At 45.9% G+C, this 18,304-nt stretch overlaps 1 protein-coding gene across 1 annotated transcript; it reads left to right on the forward strand.

Annotated features, from left to right (window-relative positions):
- The first annotated feature begins 5,645 nt into the window (after positions 1 to 5,645).
- On the forward strand, positions 5,646 to 17,272 carry TOB2 (transducer of ERBB2, 2). The gene is made up of 2 exons (XM_006123964.4): positions 5,646 to 5,958; positions 12,897 to 17,272. Exon 2 carries the CDS (start codon positions 12,974 to 12,976, stop codon positions 13,988 to 13,990), a length of 1,017 nt encoding a protein of 338 aa, XP_006124026.1. The 5' UTR covers positions 5,646 to 5,958; positions 12,897 to 12,973; the 3' UTR covers positions 13,991 to 17,272.
- The last annotated feature ends 1,032 nt before the right edge of the window (positions 17,273 to 18,304 follow it).

Raw genomic sequence — 18,304 nt, forward strand, 5'->3', positions numbered from 1 at the left:
GTTTAGCAAGGGCACCAGCAATTCAGGCTTCCCTTACATGCTGCCCTCCTATTGTGCTTTAGCCCTCCCCTGCGGGGGGGCCCTCTCATAGGACTTTAGAAAGTAGTTCAGTCTCAAATGACCCAATTCAGAGGTTCCCAAACTGATCTGTGGGATGGTTGATTATTGTCTGTAGAGTGCAGTGTGGTCTCATAGCAGCAGTCATCACTCTAGTAGTTAAACACTGAATTAAAGGAAGCTAAATATGCATTCCTGATATCACTTTTACACACACACACACACACACACACACACACACACACACACAATTTCTTTAATTATCACAGGTATGCTATGCATCTGTGAATGGAAGAGGAGGTTTCTGCAAGAAGAAAATCCCTGTATTCAAAATGTCCACACTAGAAAAAAACTGGAGAACTCTTGACCTATTCAATACTTAGCCTCTCTGCTGACAATACTAACAACATGTCTTGTAGTATTTTGGAGTGTACACCTATACCCTGAGTATTCTTTCTCCACTCACCACCACATGTATAACATCACTTCATTTCATGTTGGTTACCAAAAAGGTGTCATAACTTTTGGTTACAAATAAGCTGGAGCAGGGTCATATTAGCTCAGTAAATGCCTCTATAACCCAGCTCCAATCCCTTTATCATTTGGTCCTCTGCTTGACAGACTCTCTGAACCTGAAATATTACCTTTAAAAGTAGATATCAGCAAATGTCTGGATTCTGTTCATATACCATCTCTCTCTGAGTGTTGGCTTTAGAGATCAAATTTTACTATCAGAAATCGTATCTTCATGGGAGCAGCCGTACTTTTGTTCTTTATGATACATGGTGGGAATTTTTTGTTGACATGTTCAGATTAGCAAAGGTTTTAATTTCTGAGGTGGAAAGAACTTCTCATTTCCTTTGGTATTAGTTGTCACATGACAGGAAAGTAAAGAATGTTCCTGAGTATGGGAGTACTAATTATGCCCGGTTATACCCTGACTGACCTTCCTTGGCATTAAACGACCTAGCAAAACTAGCTTTGTTCTGGAAGCCTGGAGATTCCTTCCCACTTGTGTGCCTGTCTGATTCAGTATTTCTCTTTTGACATAATAGCCAAATGGTCAAGAATGCATAAATGAATACTTAGGACAAAATTCTGCTCTCTCTTTCTCTCTCTATTTGTATTCACCTCTGGATAATTAAAGGAACATAATCAAGAGAAAAATATTTTGAGTCCTTTATATGCTATTAGTAACACCTTATTAAAACTAAAACAGAATTTCTGAAATGTAATTGTCTTTTTTACTAATGATGCTGAGCTGATCATTTTCATTTCCTGATGCTTGGCAAGTAGAGTGATTTTGTTTATAACAAAGCACTGGAATGTTCACATTCTTAATGCATTCTTTTAATCAAATTGCTGTTAAATGCAAAGTAATGGGGATAATTCTGTTTGTCATAGGTTTCATAATTTTCCCAATGGCCACCGATTCTCAACCTACACCCAACTATACAAACAATGCAAAACCAAACCACCTACACTCTCAATCTTTTTTGGAGAGAGGGGAGAGGAATGAGTAGTCATGTGTACTGCAGTGCAGTATCCAAAAATGACTGCCACAACTGGTTTTCAAGATATATTGTTGACTGGTTCATCCAGTCTTTCTTGACTGCAAAAATGGTGGCTAGAGGGAGGGGGTTGTCAGGAAAAGGTGGTGAAGTGTAAAGGATCCATAGAAAGATCATGCAGAAAATAAGTTCCTAATGGAAAACAGGATTGGGGAAGTATATTTCTTGCAATAGCCATTGTGGAGAGCATTTTAACCAGAAAGAATTGCAATAATTTTAAAAAGATTTATAGTTTTTACATCTTTTGTTGCTGGAAGCTCTGAGATAATTAAACAAAAGTGTAACTCCACAAGTTAAAAGACTCAAGTAATGAGATTAGTATGTAATCTACTATTTTACCTTTCTGGGGGATCATTTAGGATCAAAGGAAAATGGGAACAGATTAATTGGGCCAGGCCCTTACCTGATCTAGTCAGTTACCTTGCATCTTCAAGCAGTGATGCTGGTGGTTAGTTGTCTGAGACTGGTGCTCCTTTATGTTCACTGTAGCTAACTGTCCTGAAAGGTGAAGCTTGAAGAAGGTGGAAGCAGGGTATATTAAATAGTGGTTTACATATCTGGAATTTACTTCCCAAGAAATGTATCTTACATATATGCTACTAGAATACTTTTCAAAACACATTTTTATTCATATGTTTTCCTGCTTGTGGTCTCTGGAATCCTGGCAGACTAAAGGGTATGACTACATTGCAATGAAACATCCATGACTGGCCTGGGTTAATTGACTTGGTCTCTCAGGATTCAGGCTCCAAAGCTATAAAATTGCCATGTAGACATCTGGGCTTGGGCAGAAGCCTGGGCTCTCAGACCCTACACTGGCACTTTATAACTCCATAGTTTGAGCCCCATAAACCTGAGTTAGCTGCCCAAAGCCATCTCTTGTTGTTTTATTGTAGCATAGACATAGCCTTCAGTATTTCGTTGGCTGCCTTTTTTCTTGTTCTCAGTGCTTAAAACAATATTTTTCAAAGTATAGATCATGACCTGGGACTGCAGAATGTCAGGCACTGGGTCACCTTGCTGTACGATGACCAGGTGATAAGGGATGCTAAAACAGGCTTCCTCCTTGGCCTGGCACCATGAATCATGCTGCATCCCAGAAAAGGCAAGCAGTAGGTCTGGCTCCCAGGTAGGGAGGTCATGGGGCACTGTGCACTGCTCCAAGCCCCACCTCCAGAAGGAGTGGTGCCTAAGAGCAAAAGCAACACAGAACTGTTTGTGTACTTCCGCCTAGGAGATGGACCTACTGCTGGTCACTTCCATGGTGTAGAACAGCCTAGGGTGCCAGGACAGACAGGAATTCTGCAAGAGCATCCCTGCTGCACCACTTACCAGGAGACACCAGAAGTAAGCCTGTGCCCCCAACCCCATGCCCCAATCTCCTAACTCAGCCAGGAGCCACCTCCTGCACCCCCAAACTCCTCATCCACAACCTGCCCCTGGAGTCCACATGCTATTCAAAAGATATAATTATGTTGGATCACGGGCAAACAATGTTCAACTGGGTTGTGAGAAAAAAAGTTTGAAAACCACTGGCTTAAAGTAAGGGGTCTATAGGAGTTTGGCATTTGTTCTTATTTGGAATTGTTAACAGCTCCTCATTTAAAACATAGAAAGTGGAGTCAGTGCAATAGTGTTTGGTGCCCTATGCATGTAATGTGTGTAAATAGCAATACTACTGAGGAATGAATCAAATCCCCTATAATATGCTTTATTGTGCAGTGCTGTGTTATGGAGTGTTCCTTCCTGACCCCATCTGATTAGCTTCAACCTGGAAGCAGGAGGACTAAATTCTTAGATTATGTATTTATTTTACTTTCTTTTTCATTTTTAGGAAAATATTCCCTTCACTACATGAAAAACAAGCCCTTAGGTTGATGCTTGCTAGCATCACGGTAGAGGCTCTCCTCTTTGCCTAACCCATTGTGGAAGGGGTAAACAGATAGTATGTCATTGTCCCAGTGGTAGATGATATAACTCCAAGTTCAAATAGTTTTACCAAGCTTTTTGCTGCCTTCCTCCCCAGGCTGAGCCTACAGCATAGTTTTAAGTAATAATTTATCTTGTTTGTGCTTAAGGTGAACTCTGCCAGCTTGACCTAGATAAAACCTTAAAGCCACAACTAGCGGTTCAGCTCCACAAGGCAGGACTTAGACACAGAAGGCCCCATTGTAAGGCCCACTGGAGCCTTTGAAAAGAAACCTACAACTCCCAGAAGCCTTTGCTCCGTGGCAGAGGTGCCCCTGCCCGCAAACGCCCCCTTCATCTGACTGGTTGACGCAATAGACCAATCCGGAAGCGCCTCCTAACCTTGCCAGCCAATGGGGAGGCTGTTGCTAACATGCCGCTGTTATTTTTAGCACAGTCTGCTCTCGTGCACCTTGCGGGCCGCTCCGAGTGTATTAATGCCTGCGCCTGAAGTGTCGATGATGAAGTCAATGCACAGGCGCGTTGGGAAAAAAATAGTCCGTGAGCTGGGCGTTGAAAGCAGAGGCTTAGAAGAGGGAAATGCGTCCCAGCGAACAGTCTCCTCTCTGGTGGGGGCGGGGAAAAGGGGCTGATTTAACAGGGCTCTCGCCCAGTTCCCTGCCCTGCCAGAGGGTGTAACGCTGCGCCAATAAGGATGCTGGGGCAGGCCATTTGCCCCAGTGCGAAGAGCGCTGTGAAATGAAGGCTGGAAGGGGGGCAGCAGCGCGTTGCAGAGCCGCCCTCCCCACCCGAACGCGCGCTAATGGGGCCAAGCTGTCCGACCGGCTAACGCGTGTGAACTCGGGCTCCGTGCGGAGTCTCCCCTGGGAAAAGAGGGGCTGCCAGTGAGCTCCGGGCGCTGGCGGTCTCTGGGCGAGAGAGGTGCCCACGCGCATGCAAACGCGGTGGTGCTAGCACAAGCCTGCCTTCGCCTTGCCTTGATACCACCCACCGCTCCCATGGCCCAGCCTTATACTCGTGGTGCACCCGTCTGCGCGTAGCCGAACAGCCTGTGCACACCCCCACGTGTGTTCCCCACTCGGACCCGAGCCACCAACAGCCTGTTACTGGGGGGAGACCGGCAGTGGCAAGATCAGGAGATTGGCTAATGGGTCTTCTACTGAGCAGCGTGGGGGAAATAATTGGAACACATCTATCTTCTCACAGTTGCTGGGAGAGCTTTTTTGCTCAGCAGTCTGTGGCATTACCGAGATAGGGAATTTCTGTCAACTACCTTTTAAAAAGAGGGTGGTGGGTTACCCTTTTAATGAAACAGATTTGATACTGAGAGTGTATCACGGGTTTAATTCGTTTCTTTGGACTGTGACTGCGTTTGTTCAAAGAGCCTTCTGCTTTGAAGTAATTTTTGAAGCGGGTCCTCGCTCTCCAGAGATGGATGTCTACGATGATCAGTCACCCTTTAAAACACACACCCACCCACCCACCCACCAAGCGTTGTAGCTGCCGCTGGGATATTGTCATATAACGATGCATGGGGGATAAAATAAAAGTCTTGTCGGGTTTCCCCTTCCTTTTGATACTCTTGCCCTCTCCTAAGTCCTGAAGTAATAAGGAGCTTGAGGAAATCTCAGGTCAATCCAGCCTGGCTATTTGATCCCTTCCAAATCCCCCCGTGCCCCTTTCTCCTCTCTTAAAACCAGTGTGTACGCCACTGCATTACAACCCACTAAATAAGCTGCGCAAATAGCCAGCTGTCCCTGGTTGCAGCACTGTCCTAGCGCATAGCTGCCTGGCCAGCGGGGATCAACCGTGACCAGAGCAAGACAGAAAAAAAAGGAAAGCTCCAAGCTCTAGATGCGGAAATCATCATCTGAAGCAGGGCAGAAGACAAGCAGCCACAGAGACACACAAGCTGCTGATCCACGCGCTCTCCCTCTGAAGAAGGCTCGCAGCAGCCGCGGCTAATGCCTGGGGCGGGCATGGACAAAAGGGTTAATTTCCAGCGAGGGTTTGGATAAGTAGTTCCGGCTCTCTCCTCTCCTCCACCCCCTTGTCCTTTGCGGGACGCGTCACGCTGGGTGTGGAAGAGGAGATCCTTGCGCAGGGTTGCTAAGGGTGAAACTTTTCATTTACTTTGCTCACTTTGGGCCAGGGCGAGGGAGGCTCCGGATCCCAGCTGAGGGAGAGGAGGGGGGGGGGAAACCACCTAGGGGGCGCCCCAAACAACCCCTCCCACCCAGCCCATAGCAAGGGGAGTCACGCACCTATCCACCCCAAACCCAAACCGCATCCGCACCCTGAGAAAAAGAGAGAGCACGAAAAAAAAAGAGCCCTCCAGCAACACCCACCCCTGGAAGCAGAAAGAAGCCTCCCGCCCACCTCCGCTGCAGCTGAGGACGAAGTAAGTGGGGCTTGCGCTCTCTCTGCCGATCCGGGTGCGGGGGGCATAGAGAGGCCCTGCCTCCCGCTTTCTGACACCTGCCGTTTCAACCCCGCCGCCCCCTTGGACTGGGACCCGCTGTCTTCCCCCAGCCTAGCCCCTGCTGCCTGACTGCAACTGGCTCGCCTGCGCGCTCGGCGCCGCCTGCTCTGCAGCTGAGCGGAGCGCGGCGCCGGAGAAAGCCCCCTGCCTCAGTTTCCACCCTGCCCCTTCCCACTCTGCACCAGGCCGGGCGGCTGGGAGAAAATCCGGTCTTGGCTTGCGAAGGGAGGGCGCTCGCCGTTTGCGTGCTTAACTCGGTAGGACATTGGCTTTGTTGGCACCCCCCCCCCCCCCGCCGCCTTGCAGCCTTTAAAGCCTTTCTGGGGCTCCCGTCTTCCTGGGGGAGGGGGGAGGTTCACTGGCAAAGGGGGTGTGCGTGTGACAGGCATTTGGCTGGTGACGCTTTGAAATGCCCGAATTCACCATTTTGTTCTGGCTGTTGTTCGCGTTGCGAGGGGATTTAAAAATGAAAGGTCCGGATCCAATGAGCCGGGGGGTGGGGGCGGCCGGACAGCTACCTGAGAACTGGCTAATACGGGAGAAAAAAAACGAGGGGGGGGGGCTGGTTCCGCCCCCTTTTGTGGAAGCCGCTGTCCTTGGCCGAAAGGGACTCCTGAGGTGGCTGGCGGGGGCATGCCGAGGGGGCGAAGGTGGCAGCGCTGCTCGCTGCGTTCAGCGCTGCTGACGACAGGCATTGGCTGTGTTTTGTCAAAGCGACGTTTCTGTTTTATGCTTGGTCGCCCTCCTCCCGGGCCTGGGCTGGGGACCTGAAGGGCACCTGAGTGAGGCATAGCTCAGGAACGGCCCTTACGCCCCTACACCAGGAAAATAATCCCAGTGCCTTTAGTGGGTTCATTATTTCCTTTCCCTTTAGGGAGTTTCCCTTATTGTTTGGCGGGTGTCAGATCAGATGTATGCCTCTTTGCCACCCTCTAAGAAGGACTAATGATGTTTTTGCTGCAACGGGGGTGTCCGACAAAGGACTAGGCCTAAAGACTTTTACACTGGGGCGGTGGGGATTGGTGGTGGCCAGTCTGAAGGACTTGAGTGTCCTGTAACAAAGCCAGGACTCTGGCCTGAGCCTCCTTTCCCCGGGGAGAATGAGAGGTCATTTGCCACCTTGCAGGCAGAAGTAAAGGTCAGGCCTAAGCACCCTCCCCACCTCCCCCAGTTGGTCTTACACCCATCACCTCTGGGACTGGGCTCCCTTTATGGAGGATTATTAGGGATTCCTTTTTTCCACAAAACCACCCTTCTCCAGTCACTTATGTGGAGGCAGAGAATTGTCCGTGCCTGGGAGGGAATCATCCATGTCTCCTCTTCTCCTCAAACCCCCCCCCCCCCCAAGTTGTAGGCCTCTTCCTGAGGCCTTGTTTGTGATCTGTTGGTTTGGTCTCTTTTCCCAGCAGCCAGGCTGCTGCTGTAGGTAGGATGACCGGATAGTAAGTGTGTTAAATCAGGACCCTTATTTTTTGGTGTGGGAGAGCACGGTTGTATATTTGTCTTGTACAGGCAAAGTCCCGAATATTGGGACCTCAGGGCACCCTGGTTGTTGAGCAGGGTTTAGTAAGTAAAGGGGGTGAGAAGACAGTAGGGAGGGAGTAGAGGGTGCAAGCTGGATAACTTTATTATTTTTTTGTTGGGGTGCGGGTACAGGTGTGGCCTGAAGCCTTTAAATGCAATTATTATAATACAATCAAAGAGCTCTCCAGCCCCCAACCTTAGGATTTTACTCCTAGCCCCCAACCAAGGGGATAGTTATTAATGTGTGCTTGGGATTCCGGGGTGTGTATGAGGAGGGAAGAGGTGAATAGCCCTTTCCACTCCCCCCTCCGAAAGACAAGAGATCACTTAACCCCTAAAAATACCCAGTAGTTCCCGATGACACGGTACAAGGGGTGTGTTTCTTGCATTGGGCAATTGGCAGGGAGGATTGAGAGCACCCAGGGCGCATGTGCCATGGAAAATTTTTTACACTGCTCCACTGAGCATGCGCTGGTTCTTTGCTCCGGGGTTGGCGCAAGGCATATTGGGAAATGTAGTTCAGATGCAAAGTAGGTCACACGCCTTGGCTCAGTTAAAGGGCTGAAGAAGGGGAGCGTGAAGGACTACAACTCCCAGGATACTGCGTGTTAGGTATAGTAAGGTGGGGGAAGCGGACCCCAGAGTAGAAATTTCCTTTGCTGGGTTATTGTAAGTGCATCATCCTCTATGAGCCTTGGCTGCTGTGCTTAAATTGGAGGGGGGCGGGGGCTGGACTCCCAGCTGTGAGAGACTGATCTGCAGTACAGGCCCCCCTATTGTAGACATATTTTGCATGAAATGGGGCTGGGAGGGTGTGTCCTCTATAATACACCATCACCACATACAACACACTAGTGGTTTTGATAGTGTTTATAAGAGGAACAGGAGACAGTGGATTGTGCAATCCTTGGGTCTAAATGTGTTTACATAGGGACCCATTCCTCCCCCTGCATACCATCTACAGGTGTGGCTAATGTTTCTAATTTTTTATTTTATTTTGAAGGTTATGTGCTGTAACAATTATTTAAAGTAGAAAATTATTAGATTACTTCTTACAATCCATGGGTGGGGATGAGTGAAGATGGTTAGAGACCAGATTGTTGTTTTGGTAAGGTGTGGCCTGCAAAATAACATAGAATAATCTTTTATCATCCCGGCCTTGATTTTTTTTCTAAGTCATTTGAAATGTCACAGTGTGCACTTGATGAGGGGGCAGAATTGCAGACCTATTTTCAGAGGGATAATTACAGTTTATAGGTTAAAAAATAGATCTTGTTCCATATTGAAACTTGTTTTACAAGGTCACTGCCTCATATCTTCATATCAGGAAGGAATGGGGATGTTTCAGGTGTTCACTTCATCTAATGTGTACAGTCATTTTGCCTATTTTCTTTTCTTTTCTTGACCTCCAGAGCTGCATTTTTGCAAAATAACATATGCGGTAAAACTTTTATCCTTTTGTTTTTCCTCCCCTACTGCTTTCCTTCCATCATAAAATAATTGTCCAGCAAATATATACAGGACCTGCGGAAAATATGCACATTTTTCTGTGACTGCCCTTATCATTTGCAAAACATGCTATTACGTTTTCTACCTTGGTCACCAGCTTCAAGACCTTTGCTTCCTCCCACCCCTCACAAAAACCTCCTAGGTATCTAAAAGAAAACGTGTGTGTTCCCTGCAATTGTGCAAATTTAGCTGCAACTGTTTTATGGCTTAAAACTGGTAATCAGCTTCACCATAGGGGTTCTTGTATTGGCAATCCAGGGATTAAGGTATCCTAATGGAATGCATTTTTTTGTGCTAATGTGGGGAATAAGTGGTGCCTCTTGCTCTCTTGAAACCCTCTGTCTCTCTTTTGAAGGCATTTGACAAGGCCTGTTGTATGTAGTAGCTGTCTTGTTATTTGGTTAATCTCTTTTCTTTTTTTTAAATTGAAGCTACAGAGGTCACACTCAGAGTATTCGCCATTTTAAAAAAAGAAAAAGTACTCCATTTTTATAACAACTCTTTGATGCTGAAATGTATTGCTGCATTTTACTACTCTGCCATCTTGCCTCCCACTGAAGTATTATGTTTCTGAGTGGCTCCATGACTTTGTGCCACATTAGTGAAATCCATGGACTGTGTAGATTTTTTTTTTTTCCCCCACTTACCTTTTTCTGAAACATCTGGTGCCAGACTAACCACTGATTGATCCCATTTGTCTGTTTCAATGTGCCTGGCGTTGCTGGGGACCAGTAAGGCTGTTGGCTGTTTCTGTTAAAGATCTCTATATCTGTTCTCTTTGTAAGAAAACTTATTACCTCCTGTCCTTGTTCTGTTAGAGACCCTTGTCAAGTACAGATATTCAGATAGCTTGTATTTTTATACTGTCATTGTCTCTCTTTTTGGAACTATTAAAAACATGTTTATTTCTCTACAAAAGTTGTTGCAGAAATATGAAAACCAAGTTAAGGGGAGGGGCTTAACTTTTGGTCTCTAATGCACTGGAGCTGGATCAGAATTGTGAGCCTTAGATGTTATCCCTCTCACCTCCAGTCTTGCTAGGATTCCACTGGACCAGGCTGGATGCTTTAAAAACAACATAGTAACAGAAGTTGGTTTTAGGCAATCTACTTGGGATAATACAGACTGATGAAGCCTCTGTTATCGTTTCAGCATGTATTTTTTGGGATCCACTGTTTCTCTCCCCTTCTCTGAAAGACTCCATTTCAAGCTATAGAGTCCTACCTATACACCAGTGTGAGAATGACCTGTCCTATTTGGCCTTTCAAAAAGCTGCCTTGTTCAATTCTTCTTGGCATGTTTCTATTATATTTTAAATTAAATGAGTTCCTAGTGACATAACAGAACTTCTCATGGTCCAGTAACTTCCGAAATCCAAGCTTCAAAGGCTGATGTGGTATCTTTTCAATTCTCACCCATCATTCATTGCCTCTACTCACTTCTATACTGGGCTGAACCTGAAGTAATTTATTTCTAGAACTCCATAACTTCTTGGGCTAGCTGATTTTGGACTATTTGCAGCTCCGACTGCCTGTTGTTCTCGGAAATAAACCACTCTGAACATAAATTACCAATATAGTATCTTTTTAATGTATAATTTGTACTAGGAATGTTAAAACACATTTATTTGTGTAAACATGTAACCACTGTATTTTTCAGCAGTTGCATGTTTACACATTGAGGGGGTAGGCGGCTCCACTGGAGTCAGCATGCATGGGGAGCCGTGTACTGGCTCCCACCTCTTCCTCCATGATGCTACCTTTGATGTGGGGGGGGGGCAGGGATACATGTAATTGAGGATTAACTGATGAGCCCAGTGTACTTGATATATGTTCACATCCCTAATTTGTACTGCCATTTTTTATTTATAATTCAGTCTCCATTTTAAAACAAATTGTGCAGGTCACCATGCATAATTATTCCCTACCATCCACTCAACCAGAATATGTGAACTAGCACTAATCAGTTTTCTTTGCTGCTTCTCTTGATCTAGACCAGTGTTGCCTGGGTTCCCAGTTGTGCAAGGGAAGACTTGCATCTTGCTCTGTGCTCCATACTCTTCCCCCCCCCCCCACCTCCCAAAAAAATCCATTTGGCCTTCAACCTAAATGGTTGGGCTGAACATGTGAGAGTGTCTCTTGAGCCCATTTTGCCAACATGGATGTATGCACTGTGAATATGTTTGTCTGAGCAGCGCCCAGGATAGGGAAGAGCCGACTTGCCTCTGACTAAGCTATCAATTAAAACTGGATGTGTCACTTCCCTGCGGAATTGAATAGGAGTTGATTTATGGTATGCTTCTTCTTTAAGACACCTATGAGAGTCCTTTTCCATCTGTTTACTTTGAGGATATGACCCACCTGGAGAGTGTGGTGTTCTTGGACAAACATTGTCCATTAATCTGTCTACGCCTTTGTCTGCACTAACACACACACCATTGATCTAATCTATGCAACATCCATTTTAAACTAGCACTAATCAGTTTTCTTTGCTGCTTCTCTTGATCTAGACCGGTGTTGTATGGGTTCCCAGTTCTGCAAGGGAAGACTTGCATCTTACTCTGTGCTCCATACCTCCCCCCCCCCAAAAAAAAAAAATCCATTTGGCCGTCATACCATAATGTCTTCTGTGTAGTAAAGTTGGCAGGGGCTGCTCCCCTAACTTAACTCTGGCTATTCTTTCCATCTTGGCGAAGTACCGGAGTCAACAGGAGAGTGCTCGGAGATTGATTTATTGCGTCTAAGCACACATGATAAATTGACCACCAGTGGATAGATCACTGCAGCGTAGTGAAGATAAGCCCTGGAGAGTCAGTATTTGTGGTTTCATACTCTGCTTCTGTGGGTTTTCCTACTTTCTGTAATGACTTCATCAGGAAGGGGAAGAAGATTAGTTCTTTTCTGGCAAGTGAGTTGAAAGTTGTGTGGGATTCCAGTCCCTGCACTATTCCCCATGCACTCCTTTCTGCTGGAATAACAACAGGGCTGGGAACTATGCATGACAGGTGTCCAGCAATGTAGATAGTGTGTAAACCCCACACTGGTTACTGAATTTAATTCAACTTAAGACATTGAACTTTTTAAGCTTGATTTAGCCAGACAAATCCTGCATTGGGAGTGGGGGGTGGTGAGTATCTGAATGTAAGATGAGCTATCTACTTTGAGGAATTAGTAAAACTGAGCTAGCTTTTAGTGCCTCACTATCATTAAATCCTCACCTCCACTCTCTCATCCTTGAGCCAGCAGGACTAGTGAATGCAGATCTTCAAAAATCACCAGCAGCCGCCTCCTTCTAATTGAGCAGTGTTGCTGTTCTTCAGAAGAGAGGCTGGTATTGCCATACAGAGTTCAGGAGTTGATCTCCACTCTGGTTGGGGATAGACTCTCATGATTCTGCCTTGATGTAATTTCTTTTAATCAGAGGCACATAGAGTAAAGGCCATAAATAAGAGTTGGAGCAAAAAGAGATGTATTAAAATACATACTAACACTGTATCACAACAGGTCTGGTTAGTTTGGTATCCTGTCTTCCTTGGTGATCCATGTGGGAGAATGGCAACATGCACATAGATTTCAATGTAGTACTCAATCTGTTTAGATGGGCAGAATTTCTTCCTGACCTCCTTTAGCAATCCGTTTGTCACATAGAATGAGGATTGATTGCATTTGTGTAGTTTTTATTCTATGAGGTAGCATTGCAAATGCCATTTTTAAAGGATTAGACATTTCTTCCAAATATACTAAGCTGTTTGTCTCACCTATACTAAAGTTGCCACACTTTTTTTTTCCCTCTCCCTTCATCCATTTTTTTTCTTTCTTTTTTAGGATTGTTTGGAGCCAAATCTTGTGTGTGTCATTTGTCTTTCAATACGCTGCCCTGACTTGCTTGCTGTGAAGGGAGTATGCATCTGGAGATCAAAGTTGCTCTGAACTTCATCATCTCGTACCTGTATAACAAGCTTCCTCGGAGGCGGGCAGACCTGTTTGGTGAAGAGCTAGAACGCCTGCTAAAGAAAAAATATGAGGGCCACTGGTACCCGGAAAAGCCTCTGAAGGGTTCTGGCTATCGCTGCGTCCACATTGGAGAAACAGTGGATCCAGTGGTGGAACTGGCAGCCAAGCGGAGCGGGCTAGCTGTAGAGGATGTGCGGGCCAATGTGCCTGAAGAACTGAGTGTCTGGATTGATCCCTTTGAGGTGTCCTACCAAATTGGCGAGAAAGGGTCTGTCAAGGTCCTGTATCTGGATGACAGTGAGGGCTGCAGTGCAGCTGAGCTGGACAAGGAGATCAAGAGCAGCTTCAACCCTGATGCCCAGGTGTTTGTCCCCATTGGTAGCCAGGACAACTCTTTGTCCAACTCACCATCGCCATCCTTTGGCCAGTCACCCAGCCCCACCTTCATCCCCCGCTCTGCCCAGCCCATCACCTTTACCACTGCCACCTTTGCTGCCACCAAGTTTGGCTCTACCAAGATGAAGAAGGGTGGGGGTGGAGCAGCAGGAGCTCCACAGCCGCAGCAAAGGATGGCCAGATCACCCACCAACAACCTGCTGAAGCACAAGGGCCTCTCCCTCTCTATGCATTCTCTAAACTTCGTTGGGGGCGGGGGGAGTCAAGCTCCTCAGTCACAGCTCTCCCCAAATGCCAAGGAGTTTGTTTACAGTGGCGGATCATCTGGAGCCAGTGGCCTCTTCTTTGATGGTGTTACCAGCGAGAATCAGGGTGGCAACATTCCACCAGCCTCCCAGTTCAGTGCTAGCACTAGTGGCAGCAGCGGCTTTGACATGGCTCAGGTCTTCAGCGGCAGCAGCAACAGCCTCTTCCTGGAGAAGTCTCCCTTTGTGGAAGGACTCAGCTACAACCTGAACACCATGCAGTATCCCAGCCAGTCATTCCAGCCTGTCGTCCTGGCCAACTGACCGGCAGAAAGGAGAATATTTGTGGGAAAACAAGAATTAAAAAAAGAAGAAAAATGAAAAATAGAAATATACAAAAAATTGAAATCTTATAAATATAGCTTCTTGGAAAGAGAGACAACCCCGGAGTCATTGTGCTGTGCCGGGCAGCGCTCCTGAAGCACTGAATTGGTTTTTTAACTCAATCCCCGTGGTTTCTCCTACCCACTTTTTTACTCATGTAATGGGTTTGTTTGGTCCAGAAGTGGTGGAAACATAGGTCACTTTATCTTTCTATCTCCCAACTTCCTCCTCAGAGCTGGGCTTCAGTACCTTGTTCTTTGGTGTAGAGATGGCCTTGTTCTGGGCATTCCCATATCTCTGGATTCTAGGCTGCCTTGCTAAGAGGGTTTGTATTAGTTTGGTTTTCAGTGCCGGTCTAGAGATGCACTGTTTCATTGCATGCTTCCCAGAGAGGGGGCATGAGGGCTTGGTTCTTTTCATGATTAATTCCCTTTCTTTGTCTGGGAACAGACGGGGTGAATGTACTGAGTTCTCCTTACCCTGCATGCTCTAGACTGCCATGCCCTTGTTATCTGAAACTTTTCAAAACTGCCAGAGATAATGCCAGTCTGCGTTTTGGAATAAGATTCCCCCAGCCTCCTTTCCCTTGATAGCTTCTAGCAGTGGTGGGTAAGCTGGGATGCTATTATGGAACAGCTGTTTCCTGCTATCTTCCTGCTCTGCACTTTCACCCAGAGGTGAATGCTGGAGAAGAACAGCACAGCATTGCATCAGTGAGTCCATTTTTTATTCCTTCTTCCCTCCCTACCTCTCTCCCATGTACAAAGGGTCTTGTCTGAGCTGGCCTCCAAGTGTCAATTCAAGAGGGGTGTTATTTATATACAAGTAGGTGCTCCTACTGCTGTCTAAAGGAAAGAAACATTGGTTCTTCTGTATTGCACTTCTCTTTCTGTGCACAGGTTAGATATACTGCCTGTCATGTGCTTTTCTTCTCCACCAATGTAAGCAGCATTCATGGATACTCCTTTGGAGCAGTCTCTAAATGTTTTGAGTTATCTTACTCTCAGCTGCCTTTGATTACAAGGGCAAACATTTTTCTTCTTTTGAGGAGGCAGCATAGCTTTCTGGGGAGTAGGTGGCTGCATCACTTAGGCTGCTTTCCGGATTAATAGCTTGAGGGACATCACCTACCATTTTCTTTTATTAAGAATAATAAAGTGTGATCAAACCCCTCTGCTTTCCTGGAAGGATAGGAGGGGGCAGGTGACTTAATACAGGGGGGATTGCCCAGGAAGGGCTGTACTCAGCCCCTAGTGTTAACTGATGGATTCAGCCAGAGATGGGTAGTTTAGAGGGAACTCATTGCAGAATAGGGGCTAGTACTTTAAAATGACTGGTAGTGAGGGGAGAAGAAATGAATATTCCAGGAATGGCCTCTCCCTCCTCGTTATTGGGAGTAACACAAAGCTAGGAATCCTAAAGCTGCAACCCTGGTTATCCCTCCACAGTAGAAAAGGGAGCAAGGGAAAGGAGTAAGATTGTAGTGGCCTTTGATAGGCTGCCTGTGCATCCTGTGATTCCACAGCCTTTCCTTTTCCTCCCAGGTGTGGCAACCCAGAACCCAAGGAGGCTACTTGGGACTGGGGACTCTAGGTAGGAAGACTGCCTTCTGGGGATCAGCCTTGGGCTAGGAAGAAAGTGAAGAGGAGAGATCTGAAGTGGATACATCTAGCTCTAAGGCATTCTTTTTCTTAAGGCTTTTCCATCTGTGCTGTCTCCCATGTTTGATTTTTAACTAAACCCATCTCTGGAACTCCTCCGAGACCCACCTTGAATATTTCTGTAATTAAGGAGTAAGATCCAGTTTACTTTTCCAGGACTTCGCTGTCTGGCAGTGGGAATAAGCTTTGAATTACCATTTCTCTCCACCCACAAAATCCCGGAATTGATGACACTCCAGCACTCTTGTCTTTGTGTGTATGTTGTAAATGAGCCTAACTTAGGTTAAGGAACTCCCCTGCCACAACTGATAGCACCCTGCTCTCAATGGGAGGCTTGTTTCTAAATCCACCCACTATTGCATTTATTGGCATGGTATTCTTCTCATTGGGTTGAATCCCAACACACCATTTCCCGAAGCAAGTTGCTTCCCACCAACTTTACCACTGCCATCCAGTCCTTCCCCTTTGAGAGTACGTAGACTTCCAGACTATTGCACTGGACTAAACTCTCTGCAACTCAGGGAACCGGCTGACTTCCCAGCCCAGTTTCCTTTGTTGCTTCCACCCCTCTCATCCTTCAGCAGAATGCTGCCATGAGTCACTGCCTGGGTGGGATTGTGCACCCTCTTATGGCATGGGAAGGGAGAGGAGAGATGGAACATCTCCAGCCACCTGCTATGTGTGTTAAGCTTTGACGCTGCTTTAACCTGCTTATACGTATTGTAACTGCTTTAAAATTAGTGTCGCAAATACAAGGACGGAAAGGGGAGGGACCAACCTCTTTGTATCTTAAAGAAGAGGGGGAAAAAAGCGTGCTTCAGAAGCGTTTCTCCAGCACTGGTGGCAATTAAACTAATGGCCTTTTTGGTCTGGATTTAGGCATTCAGCTTCGATTTTATTTTTTAAAACCTGCACTAATTAACCTGGTTTCTTAGGAAAAGAGAGCAAGAGAGTTTTTTTTTAACTTTTATTTTTTATGGGTTTGTGTTTTTTTGTTGATGTCCGTTTGTATTGAATAATTTGCTACATTTGTAAAATGTAAGAGGTATATATAATATATGTATATTTCTAACGTAAAAAATGTAATTTTTTCTTTGAGATTTTTTCTTAAAGAGGAGAGAAAAATATTTTTTCAGGAAAAAAAACTTAAAAAAAAAAAAGCAGTGAAAATTCCTTTCTCCACCCCCAGCTCCCTCTTTCCCCCTCCCCAACCCCTTGTGAAGAGAGACTCAACAACTGTGTGATCTTGGAGACAGAGAGAAAATGTGTCAACATGAAGGACAGAATTATGTATGTTAACGTAGAGTGTTCCTATGTTCTGTTGGTTTTTATGAGAAGGGGTCTACTGAGAGAAGGGGGATCAGGGGGCTGCTGACTTTTTCTTTAGCAAAGGAAGAATACAATCAGAGTTTTGTATTCAGAATGTTGTGCAATATTTTGGAATGGGACATTGGCGTGTCTAGAGATTTTAGTTAAAAACAAAACAAAAAGTTGATCAAATCTGTACAGTTTCTATTGTTCCAGATTTTTTAAGTTTGTATTAAAAGCATGATACATAATAGCCTCTTGTCCTGTGTTGTGTGCTCAACAGGAGTGGGGGGGGGGGTCGGGGGGGGTGCTTTCTGCCCTGATGATAGCACAAAGATGTTTTGCTAGCTAACCCCCTCCTAGAAAGACCATTGCTTCATCTCAGCCAACCTTCCACCTGGTGCTGGATAGTATAAAAGCCCTGGCCCATCTAGTCTGGTATCCTCCTCCACATAAACCAACTGGTGCATACTTTCATATCTCTTCTCAACCAGTGAAGAGGTGAATGCTTCAGAGGAATATGTAACATATCTAGTTATGCTCCTTATTGTGCAGTTCGAAAGAAGAGGCTGCCTTCCTGAAGTCTCTTTTGATCCACAGCAGCACTGATGGGGTTTCTACATCTCCATCAGTACCACAACACTGGTCATTAGTGATCATCAAAGAGAGACACCTCTCACAGCTGAAGGGGGCTGAAAACTAGCCTTCCGTGCCCCAGGGGCCTCTTTTCTCACTCAAACTTTGGATTCCTCCTCCTAGTGAATCACTGTCACATGAACATTGAAGTTTCAGAAAAATCCTGGCTCCCCTCACTAACTACTGCAGAAGTGCATACGTGGCCTGTCTAGCCATAGCATGTTGAGCTGTAATCTTCCCGGGTTTCATAAGATGAACAGGCCCAGCCCCCCTCACAGTTGGCTGGGAAGCGTCCAGCAAAGAATTTGGGTTGCTGCAGGAAATGGTGTTTTAGATGTAGTGCAGAGAAGTAAAACAGGTTGATCTAGCACCCAAAATGTGTTAGTCTCCAAGCAGGAGAGAAGAAAGTCTTTCTCTGAAGCAAAGAGTAACCAATATTAATCCTCATTATATAAGCTTGTTAGAGCCTGCGGCATTTCTCATAGCAGGATGGGTCTGATTCCAGGAGGGAGCTAATCGTATTCTGCTCACTGTAAACCCACCCTTCCACGTTTCAGTTGGGTTCAATATAATGGAGGATTGTAGGATGTTGAAACATTTCCTCTTTTCCATATGAGGGAGACAAGGTGAACTGATCCCTGGATATGTT

Source organism: Pelodiscus sinensis, chromosome 1, assembly GCF_049634645.1.
Source record: "Pelodiscus sinensis isolate JC-2024 chromosome 1, ASM4963464v1, whole genome shotgun sequence".
Classification (NCBI taxonomy): Eukaryota; Metazoa; Chordata; order Testudines; family Trionychidae; genus Pelodiscus; species Pelodiscus sinensis.